Source organism: Phalacrocorax aristotelis, chromosome 19 (assembly GCF_949628215.1).
Source record: "Phalacrocorax aristotelis chromosome 19, bGulAri2.1, whole genome shotgun sequence".
NCBI classification, from domain to species: Eukaryota; Metazoa; Chordata; class Aves; order Suliformes; family Phalacrocoracidae; genus Phalacrocorax; species Phalacrocorax aristotelis.
Genome location: NC_134294.1, coordinates 5,898,248 through 5,922,254, shown reverse-complemented (window position 1 = coordinate 5,922,254; position 24,007 = coordinate 5,898,248). Strand labels below are relative to the sequence as shown.

Below are 24,007 nucleotides of genomic sequence, written 5' to 3'. Positions count from 1 at the left end.
GTAGGCAGGGGGAGAAAGGAGAAAGGCAAGGGTGAAGACGCAGGCCCACCTAGCAGTTCCCTCTCGTGACCTCCCCACAATGCATCCGAATCACTTTTCCCTAGGAAAACGCTTCCAGCCTTCCAGGCACCAGCTTAGGGTGCACCTCCTCCCAGGTCTTCTCACAGCATCTGTTGATTCTGCTGGATAGAAGACATAGCCCCGGCCAGTTTTAATACGGTTCTTTCATGCTCCTTGCTGCACGCGTGTTTCTCAGGCTGCAGCCCCACCGGGAGTGCCTGCTCCCTCCTCAGGCAGCTGTGGATGCCACATGGAATCAGCACCGGGAAGGCTCTCACCTGGGTCAAAGTGCGACTCCACAATGACACGGACAGCGCTGCTCTGCCCCAGGTCTCGGACACGGATGCTCTTGAAATCCTTCTTAACATCAGAATTGCGGAAAAGCTCATCCAGCTAGTTGGTCGGAGGTGAGGGAGGAAAGATAAACAAACTCAGTAACAGGGAAATCCTAGGGCATGGGTCCTTTCAGTAGAAGATCTTGAGTCTCAGCAGGTCTCCTTGGTTTCAACCCACAGGAGTTTGCGTCCAAACCTTTGCAACACCTCCCACAGACACATGCAGAGAGCAGTGCCCCTTTGTGTAGGGTCATAATTTCAGGTGGCCCCTATTCTTTATGCCCTGCACTCAAAGGTAAGAACAGGATCCAGAAACAGTGTGGGGAAAAGAGCTATCGCCATCGTACCCATGGAGAAGAGCGGAACAGAGCCAGACCAGAGACACCCTGCAGTTCATATAGGGATTTTCTACTGAGTGGCATCTAAGTCTTACTGATCCCTTCTAAAGCTGTGTAAACCTGCTTAGGCACTTTGGAAAATCCCATAAGGCACCATTCTGCATCTCTATGTACCTGACTGCCTTTTAAAACTTGGCTCTCAGACACTGCAGGATTTGTCTGAAGTCACATGAAGGAGGCAGTGACAGTCGAAGGCTTACAGCAAGTCACGGCTTTAACACCTTTGCTAGCTATCTGTCCAACCTCGTGTTGGGCTGGCAGTCGCCACAGCTAGAGGTCACCGCTTCCTTCCCTTGGCTTCAAGGCAAAACCAGAAGAAAGTAATTAACTGACTGATGGCCCCATGGTATAGTCTCCCCCTATAAATTTGGGCATAGTGATCTCGGAGGGGTAAAGGAGCACATCACATCCACGAGTATTTGCAGGTAGGTTGCACAGGGACAACAGGTCTCTGCAGCACAGGACCGTGGCAGGAACTCTCAGCCCAGCCACAGACGGCTTCTGGGACAGAGGGCCTGTGCCATGCCTTCATTTCCCCCAGCCCTGGGAAAACGGAAATCAGCAAAATCTCCTGCCTTCTCACAGGGGGAGGGCAAATGGAAGAACCAGTGAGAGAAGCTTTTGTGTGCCTGTTTGCATCCTCAGATAGAAGCCACTGTTGTATTGGGAAATATCGCTATTGTGATACAGAACTGCACAAAACATATGGTCCATATGCCAGGCACACATCTGCTTATATGACTGTACTGAGGGCTTGCCAACTTCTAAGTGCGGCTTGGAACCAACTCGAAATATGTTAATCTTGCAAAGATGCTTTGTATTTGCTGTGCCACACTGCAGGCTACAGTATAATGTTGCTACCCCACCCAGCGCTTCCTTGGCATACCCATATGTACACGTTGCCACGCAAAGTCCGCCTACTCCGAGAGCTGGCAAGGCAGGGGGGTTCTCCTTAAAGGTGGGAGACTGGATTTACACAAGCAGCTTCCCAAGCTGTGTAGCTGAACTGGAGGCGCGAGGGGGTTTTGGACACGTTTTTGTCTAAGGGTTTTTCATGGAGGTAAGGATGCTTTAGGAAATCCAGGGCTTTAAGACGTAACCTCTCGTCTAAACAGCCCCACCACCAAGATCAAGCTGAAAAAGGATAGTTTTTGACCCAGCACATAACAAAGGATGGAACCCACTGAACAGCATGTGGCAGAGGCTAATAACCCACGCAGATTAAAAAGAGATTGGACAAATTCAGAGGGTACCTCTCAGGCAGAATTGGTGCATCATCTCCTTACACTCTTAAGTGCCCACCCCATAAAAGCGCTGGCCCTGGCAATAAGCCATGTTCACTCCCAACTTTTGTAGGTTAAGCCCATCTCAAAAAAACCCACCCCAAACTCCAAGATGGAGCAACGCTCCTCCAAGGCACTCAACACATTTCGCAGGTAAGTCTCCGTGTTCCCCTGTGACAGACAGCAATAACAGGCCACAGCCTCCCCAAAAGCCATCGCGAACGAGAAGCCGAAGCAGGAGGAAACCCACAGCTGTCCCCGTGGTTGGAACAACAGCGTCTGCAGTCGGAGAGGCTGGCGTTGCCACAGGGTACTGTAACACGCACCCGGGGAGCAGCGCTCCAAAAGCAGAGCGCCCTGGGTGCCCCGCCGCAGCGGGGCGGCCGGAACGAAGCGCAGCAGGCAGGGCAGCCTTCCTGCAGAGCCCTGGTGCCTCGGGGGGCAAGCAGACGCAAGCAGGCGAGCTTGCCACGGGCTGGTTTGCCACGGGCTGGTTTGCCACGGGCTGGCTCCCGGTGGGAACCCCGCCGCTTGAACCGACAAGCCTGCTTATTAGCAGCAGCTCGGCTTGCTTGAGAAGGGGAGGACTGTGCTTCTGGAAGCGAACGTTTGGGGTTTAGCCGTCTGTCCACCACAATGGGCAGCGTCCTCTCTTCTTTTCATGAGGCCAGAAAAGCCCTACCCAGACCCTAGATCAAGCGCAAAGGACTCACCGCACTCTCGATGCTCCTGGCCGTCTCCCCAAAGAGCTCTGACTTGGGGTCAGCCATCTCGGGCGTGTAGAACAGCTCCTGGCCTTCCACCTCCTCCAAGATGAGGACTCCTTGGAAGACTTTGGTAGCTATGGGAGGGAGGGTAAACAAGACAAACACCTTTAGTCGGCTTGTGGGCAGGGGACAGGCGTGTGGCTGACAGCCGCGAGGAGCATTCGAGTCCCTGGGGGGAAAGGGTGATGGCGGTGTGCGGGTAGTGCCAGTGTCGGGGTTAGTCTGGATGGGTCTGGGAGAGCGCCATGGAGGATTAGTATCAAAGGGTGCTGGAGCAGATGGCAAAGACCAGGCTGGAGATGGCAGCTTTTACCATACGGTTTCCTCTGAGCTCCGGCCCGGATAGCAGCCCCCCTGCACCGGCTGAGTAACAAGAGAAAGACGTTAGCCAGAGCAGCACATAGTCAATACGGCAGGATCAGACACGTGCATGCAAACAGGGGGCAGAGGAGGGCGAAATGTGGGCTCTGGACAAGAAGACCTGTGCTGGGAGAGGGAAGCGGAGACCCTGCTAGCTAACAGGCTGTGGCCAGCCTTGCAAAACCAGACCGAAACTGCAAGAGGAACCCAAGGTGTGGTTTCCTTCCAGCGGAGCCGTGGGAGTGCAGAGGCAGCTACAGAAAGACCCCCCACTAGGGAGGTTCCCAACAGCTGTCCTTTCGTGGGTTAAAAGGGGAACACGGTGTCCAGAAGAACAGGGGATGTCCTGCTGGAAACCCCCAAGGAACAGGGACAGTTAAGAAGAACCTCAGTGAGCAAATATCTGGGAAACCGCCCCAGAGCAACAATTTTCAGGGTAACGAGGATGTATGTACAGGGCAACCAATACTCTGACCGAGCACAGGTGGCTCTGTTCCCTCGACATGGACAGTGTGAAAGGGACTGAGAGTGGGTAAGACAGATCCCAGCTAGGTCATGAGAGCAGTGTGCTCTCCTGGGAACCGCAGCGTGAGTCAAGAAGCTCAGACTCCCCAGGAAGCCCAGCAGGGACGCTGGGGCTACGGTCCTGGTCAGCCCAGCTCCCATTTACGGCTATTGACGTAGATAAAATGGGAATCCAAGAAAATCCCGCATCCCCCCTAGTGCCAGTCGTGAGCTCTGCAGAAGCCTGGGCAAAACACTGGTCAAAGTTTTAGGGCTGTAGCAGTCAAGGAAGAAAGTGGCCACCTAAGCGAAGAAAAATGCAGCGTGCCCTGGCTCCTGCATGAAGTGCAGCACCCACCCAAGCACTAGGGCTGGCTGCCGGGGGCTGCGGCAGATGGGCACATCTGCCAGCCACCGTGGCTCAGCACGTCCCCAGGACCATGCCAGCCCCCAGGCTGGACACAGGAACCACGCTCTCTGCCAGCCGGGCGAGCACAGCACCACGCTGCTCTCCTCGCCCGTCGGCTCTCAGCGGCGTCTCTCCCTCTCCCGCACCCTGCAAGAGCTCAGCCTGACTCCTGACCACCCAAAGGAAGCCCAGAGACCAGTCCCGAGGACAAACTCACCTGGACAGTTGCTGCCTTCCGCATCAGCAGCCGCAGTCTTGCCATCAGAGCAGCATCCCAGCGGGGTGTTGTAACACGTCGCCCTCTCAATGGCTGGGGTGGAAGTTACCTGGCTTTCCTCCACCTCCTCTTCCCCTGCAAGGCATTAAGGGGAGCGTTCACCAGCAGGAGGGAAGACCTAACCTTTCTTGGAGAATGAGGCTGAGGCACAGCTTCGTTTTGTCGTGAAAGACAGGGTATGGTTTAGCCCACGACTGACTTGCCAAGCCAAAGCACACTCACCAGCAGAGCCTGCCCCACTAGATTCCTGGTCTCCACTGATGCCCATCTCTTGGTCCCCGCTGCCTTCTGCACTGCCTGATTCAACATAGGCAGGCTGGGTGGTGGCCAGGACCACCGGTGCGGTGGAGAGAGGGCGGACGGTGGTCTTATACACCCCATGTGTCATCCATGGTGTAGTAGCTGGTCTGGCAGTCGTGATGCGCTTTGTTGTAGGGTGATCTCTTTCAGTAGGCCTGGCTTCCAACAGCAGGGAGCTGGTAGCCAGCTCGGTGGGTTCTGGAGCCCGGGTGGTCAGCCGCAGTGGTGGAGGAAGGATTAACTTGTCCAGCGGCAGTGTGGGCAGCGGTGTGGGTGGTGAGGGGTGGCTTGTGTGAGTGATGGACTCTGAAAGGAGCAGCAAGACAGGGTAGGTAAGAAAAGGCTGGCCATGATATTGGGAAGCATGTTGCAAACCCTCAGGCACCTGCCTTGGGCAGTGCATCTGCTGTGCCATGAAGAGTCACGGCACAGTGAGGAACCGCAGCGGGAGGCAGCCAGACCCGGGTCCAGTGTCAGGCCAGAGAGCTGGCGCTGCCCCAGCACCGAGAGCTGCAGACACTCACCGTGGCACTGCCCCACATGCTTCACTGTGATGGCCTGTCCCTGCCGGCAGGCGATGGTCTTCAGCTGGCACTGGTCCCCATAAGTGACCCCATCAGAGCCACACACCTGGGAAGCAGAGGGGAAACATGAGCTGCACGTCTGTCCTCCTCCAAGCCCTGGGTAAAATAAACTGGTCCTTAAATGCTGGAAGCAGAGGCTTTGCAGGCAAAGAGGCAATGGTCTGCAGAGAGGGACCCAAGGGAGGGCTGTGGAAGCCGAGGAGCAGAGCAGCTCAGAGGTGCCAGACAGGGCGCACAGCACCCGGCTCCATTGGGAGACATCTACGACTTGCACGTCACCCTTCCCCACGCACCAAAGATGGTGACCAAACTTGCCCGCCTGCTTCTTGTAGCGGGGGAAAGAGACATCAGACTCCTGCGCCGCCTGCACCAAACCGATGCAGCTGAGCTAGCCACACGTCCCCGCGCAGACTGCTCAGCCCCCCATGGCTGCCTCTCCCGCAAACCTTGGTCATGTTGGCCTCCGAGCAGAGCGGGGACGGACACTCGCAGTGGGCAAAGCCGTTGACTTCCACGCATGAGGCCCCAAACTCGCAGCTCATTTCTTCACAGGATTTTGGGGCTGATGGGTCTGGGGTAGGGAGAGAAGGGGGAAGAGATGACCACAAAGCACGTCCCAACGATACAGAAAGGCTAGGCTGAATCGAAATCTATCTCTCCTCTCAGTGGGTCTTAGCTCTCCCAGGGACTTGCCAGAGCAGTTCAGACCAGTGGACAAGACAGACTTTCACCAAACAGAGGAACAGTCCCTCACGCAGTGCATGAGTGCACAGATAACAGGAACCCAGCCACGAACGAGGCCAGGACCCTTCCCCCTGAAGCACAACCACGCAGGGTTGGAGGTTGCATTTCTTTCATGGGCCTACGTGTTGCCCTGCAGCGGTACCCGGACACCCATTTCTCAGTGCCCCACACAACCCCTTTGGTACGTGGCTCCCTCACCTTTCTCGCAACCAGTCATGCCCAGCTTGCTGCCATTGGGGCACTGGTTGCATTTCATGCCTGTGATCCCAGTCTTGCAGGAGCAGAGTCCAGTCATCTGCTCACAGTCATCGCGCACTGAGCCCACCGGGTCGCAGTTACAGGCTGGGCAAGAAGGGAAAAAAAGACACTGTTTTGCTGGTGGATTTGTGGAGCCAACAGCAGACTCAGTCAGGTCCCCCAGCAATCCAAGAGAAGAGTGAGAAGGGTCCAGGGGAGGATCATGATGCCAACTGCTACCCCGCGCTTACTGACCCCACACCAGCTGCAGGAACCAGCCTCAGCCCGCTACCCTCTGGTCCTATGGCTTGTGATCCCACATCTGCCCCACAGGCACAGGCAGGGACCTCAGGGTTCATTCACGCTGGGCTCAAGCAGCCCTGTAGAGCATCTGGTCAGGGAGCAGGCCCATGGAAGGAGACACCATCTCCTAGCCAAGCTGCTCCGTGCAGGAGCAATAACACGCCTGCAATGCTTCAGGCCACCCTGTCTCTTGTGCAGAGCAAGCCATGAAGCTCCGCAGAAACAGCCGCCGGAGGTAACTTACAGTAAGACCAACATTATGGCTCATTGTTTTAAACAGCACAATACCCTGCCATGCCTTGAGCCCCGCAGAGCAGGCCAGGGAGCCGTGCCAGCGGAGAGCCGCACGGGACGCGGGGCACTGGCCCAGCCCTGCCCGCACTCACGTGTGCAGCCGCTCTTGCTGTCGGTGACGATGCCACGGAAATTCCAGAAGCCGGGCTCGCAGCGGTCGCACTTCAGGCCCCCCACGCCTGGCTTGCAGGAGCACTGCCCCGTTGCGGGGTCACAGGCTCCCCCGTAGGAGCCGTAGGGGTTGCACTGGCAGGTGCCTGCGAGCCAGAGAGAGAGGGAGCGTGAGGCTGAGTCCTGGCCGAGGAGGCGGGGGGATGCTGGGGGCTGCATCAGGGCGGAGGGAACGACTGCTAAGCTACCGAGCTGCTCAGCCAGGGCAGGAACGTGGTGTCACGCTGGGCAGGAGGAGGTTTCACCAGCTGCTCTCAATACTTCTCTTCTGCCGCAGCTACAAGGGGGAACTAAACCTTCAGGGATTAACCCGCTTGCTTTGCTGGCATGAAGAACTCCTCTCTCGTTAACATCAAAGGGGGAGGAAGCTATTAGAAGTTTATTATTAATTCATTAATTAGGAACTTGATGGAGGGAAATGATCCAAAGATAGACAGAGAGATGCTCCCTTTATCCACAGGGAGCGGTAGAAAGGGGACATGGTGCCCAGCTGGACAGAAAGGGAGACCTCGGGAGCAGCAAGTAGGGTGCACGCACGCATCCCCAGACCGCCAGAGGCAGGGAAATGGCATGTCCAGAACAGGCAGCAATGGATAAATCTGCCCTAGGGGCTTCAAGCTGCTGGTTAAGTGGTAATTACCTCCTGATGTATGCTTACTGCCAACAGAGGGACACAGGTGGGACAGAAACCAGTGGGATACTGAATCCCAGTCAGTTGGGAAGCTGTGTCCAGGGACTGGAGGGCAGGGGACAGGACTTCCATCAGAGACACAGAGGAACATCACTACCTGGCAGGGCGATGCTGGAAGCGAAACGCTTGTGTCCTACGTAGCATCACTGACCGGCTCCTCCCTGCTCTGCCGGCCCCTCCCGGCCAGCACACACCACACCACCACCCATGGGCCCCCTCCAGCGCCCACCTCAGCCCGCAGCCTGCCCCGCGCACCCCCTGCCAGGGGATCTCTGGACATTCTTTGAATGCTGCTGCTTTTTAAATTATACGCCACATTAAACAGCACTACATCCTCATCAAGCAGGCATCAACCAGGCCCGAGCACAGTGTGAATCGTGTCTCCACGGGATAATGTGTCTCCCTAACAGGCAGTCACAGCCTCAGCTGTTAAGAGTTTGCTAATACCTTTCAAAATGCATCTTCTGCTAAAGCACCGACTCTGATAATTATTTAATAAATATTAATGACGCATTTGCCAACTCAGCTTCCTGCACAGTGCAGTTACCCACTAGGTACTGGTCCTGGGGTGGCCTGCAGAAGGTCCACAGGTGAACCCAAAAGCTCTGTTCCACCTCAGCCTGCAGTGCAAGCATACAGCAATATTTTTGTCACTCAGGCCAGTGAAAAGCCCTAAGCCTCTAGCAAAGGGTTGAAGGCACAGAGGGCACAGTCTGGCCCTAGGGGCACCTTCTGGGGTGTCCAGCATGGCCTCAGCACCAGACAAGTTCTGAGCCACCATCCTGCCTTCCTGCATTTCAGAGGAACTTAGACCTGGAAGTTGACTCAGGGCTTCTGAAAGGACAAGAGCATCACTGGTAGATAGAGAGGGCAAAGCATGCACGCACATACCCCTGTGTGCATGCTGTGAGCCTGGAGCTGGAGATAAAGAGGGGCTTTTTGAGCCTGGGCGGTCACTAGTTAGATGAGCAGTGGGGAGGATCCACCCTCCTTTGTTTCCACTGGGTCGGGACCCCAAGTTCCCCATCCACCTGATCCCTCCTGCCTCCAGCCATCCTTGAAGGCCCTTCATTCCCCCCCAGGTGGGAACACAATAGTCACTCACTTGGGCATCCTGCTGCACCCACTCCAAGTGCCAAGGTCATATTGTCTGGGCAACATCCATAGATGGTCTGGCTGCAGTGCACAACCAGGAGAGGTGGCGGGGTTGTGGCAAGGGCTGTGGAGGAAGGCAGAGAGGTACAGGTTATCTTTGGCACGCAGGCTGCCGCAGGGCAGTATTGCCAACGTATGGGTCGAGCAGCTAGCAGCATTCCTGCAAAACCACGTGGTCCTTGCAGAGATGCTGGGAACAGGTGATGAGGTCAGGTCCTACCCATGGACCAGGGAAAGCACAGGGCATGAAACAGGAGCGATGCAGCGGGGATAAGCAAACCCACAGAGAGACTGCTGTGTCCTTGGCGAGCGCTTCCTTGCTTAGCCCCAGGGAAAGGGCATGTCTGACTGCAGGGCACCAGGCTGGGGACCAGCGCGCGCAGGTTGTGTCAGCCGGGGGGGCTGGCTGCCTTCGGGGGACTCACCGCGGCAGGCTCCTTGGCTAGTGACATAGAGATCCTGGCGTTTTTCACACCGTGTCTTCTTCAGCTCACACTCGTTGGTGTAGGTCACACCATCAGAGCCACACACCTGCCAGGACAGGGAGGGAAGCCGCTCAGGGCAGCCCCTGGCACAGGGTGGCAGGTTGCCTGTCCATGGGATGCCCTCTCCTGCCCAGGAAGCATGCGGGAAGGCCACCAGGGAGAAGAGAGGAGGGGAGCGAGGACTGCGGCAGGCAGCCCAGCGCTGCTCAGCGCGCTTACCGGGTTGCGTGGCACTGCCAGGCAGGTGAAGTCACACACACAGCGGTCATCCTCTGCGTCCTCGTCCCACCAGCCCCCGTACTGCCGGCACCGGTTCTGTTCGCACTCGCTACCATCGCCGGAGCCCGAGCCCCCCGAGCCGCACTCTGGAGCGAAGGAGGACCGCGGTGAGAAAGGGCTCGCGCCCAGCAGGGCAGAGTTAGGGGTGAGCAGAAGGGATGGGGCCAAAGCCCTCTCCCTGACACGAGGCTGTGCCCGGGACAGGGAAAGCGGCCCACAGCTGCACCGGCGCATCCAAATCACAGCAGATTTAACCTCTTCGGCACAGGGAACCCCAGAATCCTGGGCCCACGTATTTTAGGACACTTATACCTGGACCTCAGAGAAGATCCCTCTGCCTTGGAGAAAGAAGATTCTCCCACCACTCTCACAGGATTGTGCTACCCCTACATAATGAATACGGCACAGAGATGCTTCTCCTGCCCTCCCAAACACACAGGGCAGCAGGTAGATTGCTGCTTCTAACAGAAACACGGAAACCAGAGCAGAAGGGATGGGGTTTGGGTTTAGTCTGAAGTTCAGTTAGGCAGGTATTCTTAACAATATATAAATTCTGTCCCTAGCCTGGCTGCCTCTCCATAAGATGCTCAGAGCTTCAGCAGCTAGAGAGACATGCTGCTGATTTCAAAGGCTTCTTAAAGGGGAAGCAGGGGGGAAGGAAAACCCGGCCCTTTTTATTGAGTGATCAAAGGCTCAGATTTGGCATTACACAGAGAATTATTTAAGATCTTTTCCCAGAGGGACATCAACCTGAAATTCCCCAAGGAGGGCTGTGATCAAACACCATGTTATGTCTTCCCCTCTCCCTAAACTCTGCCATAGCACTGAAGTCCTTTCCAGCTAGACTACATGTGCAATGAGCCAGAGAATCTCAGCTTGCCAGGTCAGCACACCAGAGCGCGAGGTTTACGTGCCTCCTGTACCCAGATTCAGCCAGCGTTAACCCACAGCTTTCCCCCTACAGTGGGAAAACTCAGCAGCTTCTTAGTTCTTTGTGTGACCAAGCCAACCCCGTGACCTTCCCTGGTGCTCAGTAGTGGCCACAGGCCAGGCTGTCGAGCAGACCCTGGGGCAGAGAGAAGTGACGCAGCAGCCAGGCTCCCTGTCCCAGGAACTGCTCCGTTTCCCCCAGCCAAGGCTTGTTGAAGTGTGAAATTAAAGCACTGATAAACTCCTTGCCCAGCCAATTAGGGGGCATCATCTCTCATTACTGCTGGATACAGAAAAACAAAGCGGAAAGGGAGGCGGCAGGCGGAGTGCTGGGTGACAGCGGCCGGCCAGGAGGGAAGGAGAGCATCGCTGGCATGGGACCTGCTGTGCTGGGGATGCTGGGGGTGTCACAGGGCACGATGGTGGGGGTGTCACAGAGCACGATGCCTGAGCTCCACGCAGCAGGGCTCATCTGGCGGCCGGGGCACAGCAGAGCAGCGAGGGGAAGAGCCCGCTGCGTGCAGCCTCAGTCCTTCCTCATCCTTTCCCCCACCTTTCGCACCCACGCGGCCGGAGGAACGGCGACGACCTACCGTCTTCACACGGCCCCATCCTGGCAACGTCAATGATCTTCTTCTGCTGGCAGGAGGCCAGCTGCAGCTTGCACTGGTTGTCGTAGGTGAGGCCATCGCTCCCGCACACCTGAGCGAAGGGCTGCCTCTCGCAGCGCGGGCATACGCACTGCCCACCCACGCACTTGCTGCCGAAGGAGCACACTGTGCTGCCGCAGGACTCTGTGGGGACAGAGGGAGGAACCACAGTGAGATGTCACAGGGACCTTTGGAGCCAACTGACCAGTGTCACAGAGCTGCGGACCGCTAATGCCATGCCCTCAGAGGCAAGGAGAGAAGTCCTCCTTCCCCAGAGTGGTTTGTTATTGCTTATTTAAATCATGCAAAGACTGCAACGGACAGGTGACAGTCCTGAGCATTTCTGATTCTCATCAGCACCCACAGGTGTTGTGTCCAACAGCTTTTTCTAGGACAGCAGTAAGAAATCCCATTTACTCTCACGGTGACTTCAGCCTCCTCCTGCTTGCAATGCCCACAGAGCACCGAGAGTCACCTGTCACACTCGGTTGCTCTTCTCTCCCAGATTTAGAGAGGAACACGGACACAGGTTTTATGAAGCTCAACACATTGTTTTTACTGTAATAGCACTTGCCCTAATGAAGAACGTAGGCAGGGATTTTGATTCATTAAGAAATTAGCACAGACAGTTCCCTGTGCAGGAGAGTGGGGAGGAAACACATGAACAAAGAGGAATTAACCCCAGGGGATGGAGGGAAGGGAAAGTTACTGGGATGAACCGTGTGATCAAACAGACCCTCAATGCTTTCAGTAGCATTTCAGTAGCCATTAACATGTTTTTAGGCCAATGTCCCTCCACACATCCCGATCCTGGCGTTTCTCAGGTGCCTCCCAGGGCAAACCTATAGGCTACGAGCGCTACAAATGACCAGTGAGCCTTGGAAGGCCATGGCCAGGCAGCTCCGTGGGGGCCGGGTGGCCAGCGGGGCTGAGCATCCGCCCTCTGAAATGCCACCAGCAGGGGTGAGACGAGAGAAGAAGGGGACCTTGCCAGACTCACTGCAGTCTCCTTGGGCAGCCACCAAAATGTTCGTCTGCTGCGTGCATGCCCGGACGTGCAGCTCGCACTCGCTGCCGTACGTGTTGCCATCTGTGCCGCACACAGGCTGCGAGGAGGGAACGCACTCCGTGGGGCACACGCACCTTCCCGTCTCTGCCTCGCAGATGGCCCCGAACTGGCACTTGCCACAGCGGTCTGCGCAGATGAAGAACAAAAGCGGGAGGTTAAAACAACAGGTCAGGCAGGCATGGCTGTCTAATGAAGCACCGGAGTAGAAATAAAAACCCCAGTGTGCCCTCCTCCCCCAGGTCGAGCCCCTGCAGACGCCGGCAGCCTTGGAGCTGGAGTCCCAGGGCGCAGTGCAAGGGAAGCAGCCGAGGCGAGGGCTGCAGGAGGAGGGAGAGTCAGGCTCGGAGGCAGAAGGGCAATAACTACTCATAAAAGCCATCAGGGCGAGGGGCAGCCATGATGAAATGTCACCAGAGCTGTGTGCCGCTACAGCTAAATAGGAGGCGGGAGAGAGCACGGGGCTGAGTGCAATTACAAGGAGCGATAAATCAGTCCCAGCCTTGGGAGGAGGAGAGCAGCATCCCAGGAGAGCGGCCAGTCTCCCAGGGCGGAGAGACGGCAGGATTCACACACGGCAAGTCAGCAGGGCGGGAAGAGGTAGTCGGCCACGAAGAGGGATAGTGTCTTCCCCTGGTTTATCAGGCTGCCGGCAGTGCTGGAAGCCCATATAACACAGCACCAGTTCAGAGTCCGCCGCCGCCTCCCGCAGCGGGATCCTCAGCCTGCCTGCTGCAAACACGCGCACGCAGCCTCGGGTCAGAGAAGACATTTATCTTTGTAATAACTCACTTGCAAAGGAGCTATCACTCCTTGCAGGAGAGACCAGACTCCAGCCAGCACACCTTTTCTCTCCTGGGTACTTAGTGATTCACGGCTTCATTTTCTCCTTCAGACAAATGCCCCTCTTCCCTCCCGCCATTCAATTCACGAAGAATTTGGCTCAAAGACGGTTTTTCTTATTTTTCTTTCACAGAGCAGCTGCTGCCTTTGCATGGGGGAGGGAAGATGCAACAACCCCCTGCTTGGCTTGCACAGACTGTTGGCCAGGAGGTTTCTATCTACAGCACAAAGTTTGCAGCCACGCCTGGGCTCTGCAGGTCGGGACCGGGCTGCTCAAGGCAGCCTGTGTGCACACAAGGGGAACTCTTTCCTACAGGGCACTCAAGTGCGTGTGCCTGACAGCTGAAGTATTTGCATCCTTCACTGATTCTCCTGTAACTGTGTGAAGCTGGTAGCAGCATTTTTCTTCTGGCCTGAATCCTGCTGGGCCCTCTGCTATGCTGCAATGGGGAGCTCTGCAGCTTGGAGGGGTTCTTCCTTCTCTGGAGGAAGGGTCTTCCTTTTCTCTGCTGTCTCAAAGGCCTTACAGCTCAGGGACATGTTCCCCAAGTAGGACTGAACAGTGGGGAAATAACTGTAAGGGATTAAGCCCAGTTTTGACAGGGCACTGCTATGCCACACCAAGCCACACCAGCCCTGGGTGGGAAGCCAGACAGCAGCTCCTGATACCCAGCCTGAAAGTTAGGGGCAGAAAGACTGTACTTTGACAAAATCACAATGAGTCTAGCCCTACCTGACCATCCTGGCAGATTTTGCCCTAGGATAAACCAGCCAGCTCAGGCCATGCCTGCCTGCAAACACCTTCTGACCGGCAAAGCTCTGCTGGCACAAAGAGGGAGCTTGCAGGCGGAACTGCTGTGTATGGGTATGAGTTGCATACGCTCCACGGAGGCAACCAAAGCACAGAGACACCCCGACAGCCCTATCTCCCCGCAGCTGGGGTCACACTTGTGCTTAAGATGCCTGCTCCCAGCCGGCAAACCCAGCTGTGGCCAACAGCACAGGGAGGAACCCCCCGAGATCGGCTCTTACCGCAGGGCCCCTTGTGTTTCACTTTGATCTCCCTCTTGAGGACACAGGCCATGGAGTTGAGCTCGCAGGGGTTGCCATAGGTGCGGTTGTCGCTGCCGCAGACAGGGTCGTAGCGGCCCTGGCACACCTGCTGGCACTCGCACACGGCCTCCTGGTTCTTCACCACACACGTGGCCCCGAAGGTGCACTCCACGTTCAGGCACGGGCTGCGTGTGCCCAGGTCTGCAGAGGGGACAGGAGAGAAAGGCACCGGCCTCAGTCTGCTGCTTCCCCGGCTCCCCGGGGCCGCTATGCACAGTGATGCATGCCAGCATTCCCAGCCTCAGGCCCACGCCTGCCTCCCCCCAAGCCACGGCAAATGCACAGAGCGCCTGGTCTCGGCACCGGCCCAGTCCCTGCACCCTCCATGCCACCCCGACATGCCCAGCTCAGCATCTTCCACATGCTTGGCAGAGGTTAGGGATGGGAAGCAGGCACAAGATCTTCTCCCTGCACCCCATGAACAGGACTCCCGCCTCGCTTCCTCCATCCCATCCTCATCCCAGCTACGTTCTGCCCTGAGGGGCCGTTCAGAGGTGGGATCAGCCCACAGGTTTCTGCACCAAACCCTGATGTCTGGGTCTCCCCAGCAGCTCCCAGCCAGCATCAAGAACAAGCGTCCTACACTGAGGGAGGGCAACAGAGACTGAGGCCCCTCGTTTCCAGGAGAAGAGCTGGCACTTCTTTTCCCGGGCAGCAGTGGTGCCACAAGCCTGCCTGTGGAGTCGGATCTAAAAGACCGGAGGGCAGGGCAGGGAGCAGCACAAAGCCCTCATCAGTGCAGGTCTCGGTGCCTCCGGGACACTCGCTACATCATCACGCAGTACCTGGTACCAGCTGGAACCCTCAGGAGCCAAAAAGCTTACACAGAGATAGTTCCTTTCACTGAGGCCTCACATCCTCAGAACCATGCTGTCCCCTGAGCAGCTCACCCTCATGCCCTCTGTGGCCATACCCATGAACCCACGAAGACCTGGCTAGAGGGGACACCTTCACTGGCTTCACCACACAGCCTGTCTCTCTCCAGCAGCTCAGCTCCCTTCCCTTCCTCCTGAAAGCTGGTGTCGGAAAGGCCAGGGAGCTGCTGTGCGACAGGATGAAGAGACCTGGTATCCTTCCTTCGGCCCAGTCCTCAGGCATCTGGCTCTAGGAGCAGAGCCCTGAAGCTCCCTGGGGACGGGTAAAGCCCCGCAGCACGGCTTGCAGGCTGAGAGGCAGCAGCCCCCTCTGCTCACTCACTGGAGCTGCTTAATCCAAGTCAGCCAAGCAGGTGGTGGCACCTTCCCTGCAAGACGCCCAGCAGCGATGAGGTGAGCAGCCAGCCCTGACGGTGACAGCAAAGAGAAAAGGCTGCGTCCGACTCCCTGGTACGGCTCTGCAACAGCTTGCGGGGAAAGCCCCACGGTTCCACCCAGTTCCCATGCCCGCCTGAAGGCAGGCATGCCCCTCCAGAACGCCCTCCACCATCCACAAGCCAAGACAAGCAGCTAAAAGGCAGGATCGGCTGTGCTGCTGGGGAGAGACCCAGCAGTGCCCAGCGACCCCTTCTTGGGACTCAAGAGAAAAGCCCTGAGGACCTGGGGCAAGGACAGGACACAGTTACTCCGTGCTGAACGCTGACAAGGACACATGACAAAACGGATGTGGGGAACAGACAATGTGGCCAAGGCAAGATGGATGCAACAGGCAGACACAGCACAGCCCCAACAACACTAAACACAGAGGCAGGCACGGAGCCGGAGTGCGGCGGGAAAGACAAAGCCCTCCAGAGCCTGCTGGCGTGGCACAGAGCGGACAGGGGCAACAGCTCCGTTTTCCTCCCCTGCTAGGACCAAGGTGGCATATCTGCAGAGCAAGAGCAAGGCTTGAGCCCCCAGAAGTCCGGCTGCATGCTGTCAGCTGGTGAGAACATAGCCCATAGCATGGGCACAGGCAAGTCTGAATTTTGGATTTGGCTCTTTGGGATGTACCTGCCGAGTCAAAACTTAGAGCCAACAGTCGGCAAAGGAGCACGAAAGAGCAGGACAGTTCAGGCACGTGGCCGTGACTTCGACCCAGCCCTTTCCACTGTGCCCCCAACTTCCCTGCAGTGAAGAGTTTACGAGCAGTTCCCAAGGACCAGGAACCGCTCCCTGCTGTGCTTAGCCCTGTGATGCTGCTCACACCCTGCTTGTGTTTCACTTTTTCTAAAACAACTTCTGCACCACAATCATGTCCCCCAAACCCAGAGACACACACTCGCGTGGAGAAAGTGCCTCTGCAGACACACTTAAGCGGTAAGGATGCAACGAGCTGGGCATGGAGCAAATACATTTGTTCATTTGAAATCCAAATTTACACTCTTGTCTTGGGGAGCAAGTGAGCAGTGAGTGAGAGTGCAGGGAGGTGCCAAGCCTGATGGAGAACACCACCCTGACGTTTCTCACCCTTCTTGAGCAAGCAAACCTGCAGAGATGCAGCACATGAAGTTCTTTCACAGCCTGAACCTCAGCCTGTGAAATTTCCCACACAGCCCTGGGCACCTGCAGATGTCAATGGGAGTTTTGGCACCAGTTTTGATGTGGGTGGATATAATGAGGACCTACTGAGCAAGGACCTTAGGCTGTGCTATAATCAAGACCTGCTTTGATTCCTGGCCCTTCTCCATCTTGTAGGCAGGGAAACTGAGGCATAGAGCAAAAATGCTCACTCTGCACCTGATTGATTCAAGGGCATGATCCCTCACCTGCTGCCAAGCTGTGCATAAGCCTAACCAAGCCGTGAGGACACTGAGCTCTCCTGCAAGCCTCACCTGCAGATGGCTATGGGGAAGAGGCCCTGAAGCTGCTTTGTAACCCATCATGCCCCATCGACCTGTGCCCGTGACACCCAGTGGGCTCCAGCACCAGCTCCACAGGGACATAGGGGAGTATTCTTAGAGAAGAACCGCATCTGAGCACAGACAGCTCCTCAGTGCTTCAAAAAGGCACACAGTGCTTTGCTAGAAGCTGGGGAGGGGAGCTGCAATCCCTGCAGAGCCCCTGCCCACTGGACTTGCACAGACAAGCGTTACACACACTACGGAGAGCAAAGGGACAAGCATCACAGTCCCAGGCAGGCACAAATCTCTGGGAAAGAGGAGGTGGGGAAGAAAGGAGGGTTAGTTGGGGGCAAAAGGAGAGGTAAGATCAACCAGGAGCAGTCCAGATTGATGTATCAGCCGAAGAGGGGCTTGCCAAGGATCGGGGGGCTCACAGCACCCACCTCTGCTCCCACTCATTTGCCTCGAAGGGTCAAGCCACGGCAAGCATCGGACAAGACCCCACTGCACTGCAAGGCATTTCCATTCCAGCAGGAAGTGTTTGGGGCGAGGGATGGGAGCAAAACCAGGACAATCTCTCCATCCCAGGGGCTCTCAAGCAAAACTAGAGAGGAGGGGAGCAGTGAGAAGAGGCCAGGACAGGCACTGGCTACGGAGAAGGAGAGAAAGCCGACCTCCTAGCAGAGATGTCCAGGTAGGGAGCAGAAGGGTGCTGCGAGGACACAACTCCTTCCTCCAAACAGGCAACACTGTAAAACACAAGACACAGACGAAAAAGGAAAGAGAGAGAGAGAGAGGAGGGAGAAAGAGAGCAGAGGGGGGGAAGAGAGCAGAGAGAGGCAGGGAGGAAAAGACAGATGCAACTACAGACACCTTCCCTCCACCTCCTGTCTATATCAGTCTCATCCCATCCCTTCTTTCTCAACTGCCCCATCGTGGTGTAAAAGCAGAGAAGGACTGAAAACAAGGCCTGGACTGTTTTGCTTGGCTTTGCCTCCTTTGTCTTGCTGCTGGAAAAGACAGCAGCAGAGCTTAGCATTCATTAGACAGGTATGTGTGAGAGATTAAAACACTGCAACCGCACTAATGGCCTGTCTCTTTTCCTCCCCTTCCCCAGGTCCGTGCGCCTCCTGTATCCTCACAGCACGGAGGCGTGGGTGAACTCTCCACGCCTCCCATGCTGGGTGCTGGACGCAGACAGAGCCTGTAGCTCCCTCGGCGCCCAGTCTCGCCCACGGCCAAGCGTCCCACCAGCCCTGTCCCAGCCTGTGCTGGTGGGACTGCACCCTGCATCCCAGGGGAGCCAGCCAGGAGAGAAGTTAGCACCACCAGCAGTGCTCATGCTGAGAAGACCTGTCTTGACACACAGGTTGGCAAGCAACATCACCACCCCATCCCTGTTTCTAAATCCATTTCCCATCTCACACTGAGTCTGAACTGGTGACACAGAGGAGGATGTGCTTTCTTCCCAAGGGACAGCATCGAACTCAGAGAGAAGATGCCTTCCTAAGCTGATGGGGAGGCCAAAGGCTTGCCCACACCTCATGGTGGCTTGCTACAGGGCAGCCTGCAGCTGTCACATAGACTTCGAAACCCTAGACTTTGGCAGACAAAGCCCCAGCATTAATTTACTTCCCCCAGGTGGCAGGCTTCGTTTGCTCCTACCCCACAAGGATATAGCTCCTGAAAGCAGATGTGTACATCTGCTGTCCTCACCTGGAGGAAGAGAAGCTGGGGGAAAGCTGAAATACAAGAGAGTAAGATGGAGAGAGGAGCAGCAGGTGCATAGGGACCATATCCTACTGTCCACTGGCCTCACTCCACTGAACGTGGTGGAAATGATGCATGCCTGACATAGGGTAACTAGCAACACGAGTTACTCTCACCCTAGAAATTCGGGAAGCCTTAGCAAGGCCCTGACTCTAAAGGAGGTGCAGGGAAAGGTTTGTAGAGACCCCAGGGCACCAGGGCCTGGGCACCCAGCTGCAAACTATCACCCTCCTGGCCCCACTGTCCCAGGGCTGCCTCAGGAGCCCAGGCACAGGCACCTTGCTTCACCCCCACCCTCCCCTGCGCCAAGGCAGCCTGCCTCGCCAGGAGCAGCCCTGTGCATCCCCACGCCGGTCCCGGAGGCCAGTCACACCTCCCGCAAGGCTTTGCAGCAGCACATCAGGGCAGGAAAATGAGCGCCAGACTTGCCGGCGTGCACAGCTTCTTCTCAAGGCTTGCTGGTTACTGTCCAGCCCCAGCTCCCCATGGCCCCTCTGTTGCCCTCCCTATAGGGAGAACCTGGGGAACTGACTCCTAAACAGCCAACCCCCAGAAACACTGTGAAACAGATGATTAAAAATAACAGTTGTGATTATACTGAGTGTGATTTTGGGAGCCTGACAAACAGTTTTCAGGCAGCAGGGCCTGGCAGCCTTAAAAAACCTACTGCAGGAGCACAAAGCCAACAAAACAGACCTGCAACACAGGGCCTAATTTCCAACTACTTCAGAAGGTTTGATACAGCTGATACCTTACAAAACATCAGCTTAAAATAATAGGACACAGTTCTAGATATAGCAAAAACCAATTTGAGCTGAAATGAACAGTCCTTCCGAATCATACAAATCAATCCAGTGACTGTGTTTAACCTCCTCCGTTTTCTTTTCGGACGTTCCCAACACCCTACGGAGCCAAAGCCCCATCCTATCACGTACGCCTGAAAAAGCATCCATTGGAAAGGTCAAAAGCTTCTTCCAGAGGTGAGACAAAGACACGACGAGACCTCCAGAGAGCGGGCACGCTGGGAAGAGTTCCTTATGGAGAGTACCTGGAGCTGAGAGAAGCAGGCAGGCATGGAAGGGGAAGCATGGAAGGAGCTTGGGGACTGGCACTACCCTGGGAGGGGAAATGAAAGGCGTGGGCTGCACGGGAGCTGCGTGGTGGTGAATGTGCGCCTGGCCGTGGCGATGAATGAGAGAAACCAGCTGGACATCACAGACATTTCAGTACTGTTTAAACACAAATGATTCTTCCCTGTGTTACTGAGCATGTCAGACAGAGACAAGACCAAGGAGGAACACATGCACACACACACACAAGGACTGCTGACTGCTGGAAGGAAAAGGAACAGGGAGGAACGGATATTCAGGGCTTGTCGGCTGCAAGACTGAAGAGAGCCTGTGGCTTGCTCAGGCGGTGGGCACCCTGACACAACTCACCTGCAGCTTTCCAGCATCAATTCGAGCACCGTTGCCTGCACGGAAGGGACTGACACAGGCTGGACTTAAAAAGTGGCTGCTGGGGCTGGGAAGCGAGAAGTGTGGGGGTACCAGTGTTCCTGTGGGCAACCAGCCTGGCGGCACCAGCGCTTACCACAGGGTCCACTGTGCTTTACGGGGATGGCAGCTTTCTGGTGGCACTCGGCCTTCTGGCGCTCGCAGTCGTTGCTGTAGGTCCGGCTGTCCCGGGCACAGACAGGCCGGTAGGCACCATCGCAGGTGATGCGGTCACAGGAGCAGCGAGCGGTGCCCCGGCGGTTCAGGCAGACAGCGTTGAACTTGCACTCATCCTTGCATTTGTCTGGGAGGAGAGAGGATAGCGCTGCTTGCACCCACCCCGGGGACAGGGGAAGGGGGTATATTGTCATTGCCAAGAGCACGGCACGGAGCGGCGGGGAAGGTCAGGAACCCCAGTGCTCCTGTTCCCCACGAAGCAGAGAGGTACTTACCCTGATGCTGGCACTGCCCTGAACGCACCTTCTGGATCTCCAGGCCCCGGATGGCCCCCGAGCGCCCCATCACGCACTCGTTGTCATAAGTCACCCCGTCATCACCGCACACAAGCTCCCTCTTTGGGGGACAGTTCTCGGGGCGGGAGAGCACGTCCGCCTTTCGGGTGCGGGGGTTCACCCGGCAAACACGATTCATGTCATTGAGGATGCCTTTACAAGGGTCTGCACAGAGCCAGAGCAGATAGTTAGGCACACACATGCCCTGCCCAGAGAAGTGCTTCCTGGCCTGTCCTCCTCCCTCCCAGCTGGCCCCAGAAGCCTCCGTGCCTTCCCCAGCAGCACTCAACATATGCTTATCTCTTCCTTGGGACTGGACATCTGTAGGGCTCTGCACACCTAAGGACTCATTTTTTACCGAGCTGCACACACTGAGGGCACGCACCCTTTCCAAAGCGACCACCGCATGGGATGAGCTCTGCCTTTCTTCCCATCCTGAGCTGCCTTCACACCCTCTGTCTAGGGAACAGGGTGCTCTCCCCTGACCCAGGCAAACCTCCCCGTCCAAGGGGCATTTGTTGGGCATTCCAAGATGCTTGGTACTCCTATTCTGCTCCTCCACCTCTCCCTCCCTGCCTTTCCAAAGTGCTGCAAGAGCCCTGAAGGCAGCCAGGGCCACACGCTGCCTTGCCCCACTGCTCTAATCTAGGCTTACCCGGATCACTCTCTCTGATGAGCTGAGCTCACATTAGCATACCAAAGACATGGGCAAAACAGGTGCCGACTGTTCACTAATCCCTCCTGTAGCCCTGGGTTTTTCTCTTCCTTGTCAAGCACAGTACCTGGAGAGCGCTGATTCATTTTCTGCAATTGCAGAAACACGATCTAATGTTTCCACTCTTTAATCCTACCAGTCTGAAATCCTTGCGTTGACCACAGTCCCAGGCTGAGAAGGGGAGGAAAAAACACAGCACCCCTTTTCCTCAGCCTCCCACAAGCTGGCGAGGGACCTCCCTTTCCGCCACCCCCACATCCCTTGGGAAAGGCCGGCCTAAGACAGGGTCACAGCTGAAGTCTTTTGCTTTATCCATTTTAGCATGTGCAGTAATCATGGAAGTGAATCAGATGAAGGAGGTCCCACAGGACCTACCCAATCCATCTCCTATTACCCCTCTGGCAAGACCTGCCCGTGCTTGCTGCTGCCCTGCAGTCACACCAGCAGACAGCCAGGGATTTGTTACCTCCTTGGAGGCTTCTACGAGCCCCTAACCAAATCACAAGAACATCATGCATGGACTCAAGGTGCTGTGGGTAAATAAGGCTGCCGTAGTGAGGCAGAGATGCGGTACAGCTGAGGAGATGGGGACCACATCAGAGGGGTTGGGGATGAGGCAGATACACAGACACATCTCAGGGACAGCATGACGAGGATATTTGAGGTGTACTCTGCCTGCACTGCTCACCCCCGCTCTTTCCCCGACCTTGCAGTACATCCTCAAGCCTCATAGTGCACCCAATAGAGTCCAAACGCCTTCAAGTATTTTCAGGTTCTGTAGCCTGGCTGCTCAGCTCAGACTGCTTGAGTTTCTGCTGACACCCAGCTAAAATCAGGAGGACCTCAAAGGAACAGTGAGGCTCAAAGCCTTCTCTCTGCCCTAGAAACCAGGAGCACCCAGCATGACATCACCTCTTTCGCACATCCCACTTGCACCCATTTCGCCCTACTTGGGACTGAGCATAATTAAAGCTCTTCCAGGTTCGCAGCCTGCCCAAACACACCCCCACACTCCTTCCCCAGGGGACAAAGACTGGTCTGGCACGTGTCCTGGCTGATGTCATGGTTTTCCTAATGAATACAGTTGCTTTTAATTACAAGTATCCACAGCCACCATTAGCCAAAGAGGAAGCCATTCTCGAGTGGCAGGACTGTGTTTGCGGTCTGGGATCTGTGCCTGTCGGGCTGCTTTAATTAGAGCCCCGGGACACCAGCTAGCACCAGGCTTCTTGCCAAAAGCGGCCGCCGGGGGACTCCAGCCAGGGGAAGCGGCAGGAGGGAAAGGAGGTGGCACAGATGTTGCCACGGCTCTCTAGGTCAGTGGGTCCCCAGCAGAAATGCCCCCAACCAAAAGCCGTGGGGGAAGCGCTGGCTTGCTCTCGGTTTCAGATGCTGTCACCCACAGACTGACCTTTTTTCTGCCCAGCCCGCATTTTTGACCTGACGACAGCAGGTGTGCGAGCAGGTTTTTCTCCCCAATTCTTGCTATTTCCCACCGGTCTGCCCTCGATACTCCTGATGCAAGAGGAAATGTTTTTAAAGCAATACCCCTTGGCGGGGGGAGGGCAGGGAACTCACCACAGGCGCCATCAAACTTCTTGAAAACATTCTCCTGCTTGTCGCAGGCGTGCTTGTTGAGGTCGCACTCGCTGCGGTAGTCTTTGCCGTCGCTGCCGCACACCGTGCTCTCGGGCACGCCGCTGCAGGACGACGGGCAGACGCACTTGGCCGACTGGCCGTCAGTGGAGCGGACGCATGTGCTGCCAAAGCTGCAGGTCACCTCTGCGCAGGGGTCCCTGGAGCCTGCGGGAGGGAGGAGGGGTCAGAAACGGTTTCTGAGTGCCCAGACACATACATGATGGCAATGGATTTCCTCCCCTTGGCTTCAGCAGATGCTGGAGCCAGTGCCATGTACCTGGTCCCACAGCAGCGAGCTCATCCACCCCAACGTCTGCAGAGGCAGGCAGGATCGTGAGGCTGTAGGATCAGCCCCGAACCCACGGCACACGAGGAAGGGAGCTCGCTCCCCACCTGGCACTTCAGGCAGGGCTCCGCCTTTCTAAACCTCTCAGTCTCACTGCTGCGAGCTCCTTTCCCTGCACATGGTCTCTGAGATCCTCTTGCTTCAGCAGACGAGCAAAACAAGGGTCCTTAAGGCACCTCCTGCAAACCTTAATTAGAGGAAGAGCTCAAGGAGCAATTTCCTCACTGATGGGGAAGGGCCAAAATTTATTTGCCGGCTCTTTTTTCCTTTTTTTCCTCCTTTATTTGTCACTTTTTTATGATTATTATTTTAAATAAATCACTCGGAACTCTCTCCCTTCTGACAAGAGCCCCAGCAGGAGTGCCGGGTGCAGATTTATTGCAAGCCAGAGCGCTGCATGAGAGAAAGGTCAAGTTAATTTACTCTGAGATGAGGAGACCGGGGTCTCATTTACACAGCTCCTTGCTCACAGATGGTGAATGCCAGGCTGAGGAAGGGCTTTTATCAGCCCACCCAGCCCGTGAACATGCCTGG

General features: G+C 56.3%; 1 protein-coding gene across 3 annotated transcripts in view; it reads right to left on the bottom strand.

Moving 5' to 3' along the window:
* The window catches only part of AGRN (agrin), a 132,639-nt gene that overhangs the window by 20,663 nt on the left and 87,969 nt on the right, over window positions 1-24,007 (bottom strand). For all 3 annotated transcript variants that reach the window (XM_075114257.1, XM_075114258.1, XM_075114259.1), the window contains 17 exons: window positions 23,068-23,292; window positions 20,715-20,939; window positions 20,360-20,566; window positions 14,158-14,379; window positions 12,217-12,411; window positions 11,160-11,360; window positions 9,577-9,722; window positions 9,298-9,403; window positions 8,823-8,936; window positions 6,948-7,112; window positions 6,220-6,363; window positions 5,724-5,848; window positions 5,218-5,323; window positions 4,616-4,999; window positions 4,334-4,468; window positions 2,790-2,917; window positions 339-453 (listed from right to left, as the gene is read on the bottom strand). In XM_075114257.1, coding sequence (XP_074970358.1) covers window positions 339-453; window positions 2,790-2,917; window positions 4,334-4,468; window positions 4,616-4,999; window positions 5,218-5,323; window positions 5,724-5,848; window positions 6,220-6,363; window positions 6,948-7,112; window positions 8,823-8,936; window positions 9,298-9,403; window positions 9,577-9,722; window positions 11,160-11,360; window positions 12,217-12,411; window positions 14,158-14,379; window positions 20,360-20,566; window positions 20,715-20,939; window positions 23,068-23,292 — 2,943 coding nt within the window. The remainder of the gene's footprint in view (window positions 1-338; window positions 454-2,789; window positions 2,918-4,333; window positions 4,469-4,615; window positions 5,000-5,217; window positions 5,324-5,723; window positions 5,849-6,219; window positions 6,364-6,947; window positions 7,113-8,822; window positions 8,937-9,297; window positions 9,404-9,576; window positions 9,723-11,159; window positions 11,361-12,216; window positions 12,412-14,157; window positions 14,380-20,359; window positions 20,567-20,714; window positions 20,940-23,067; window positions 23,293-24,007) is intronic.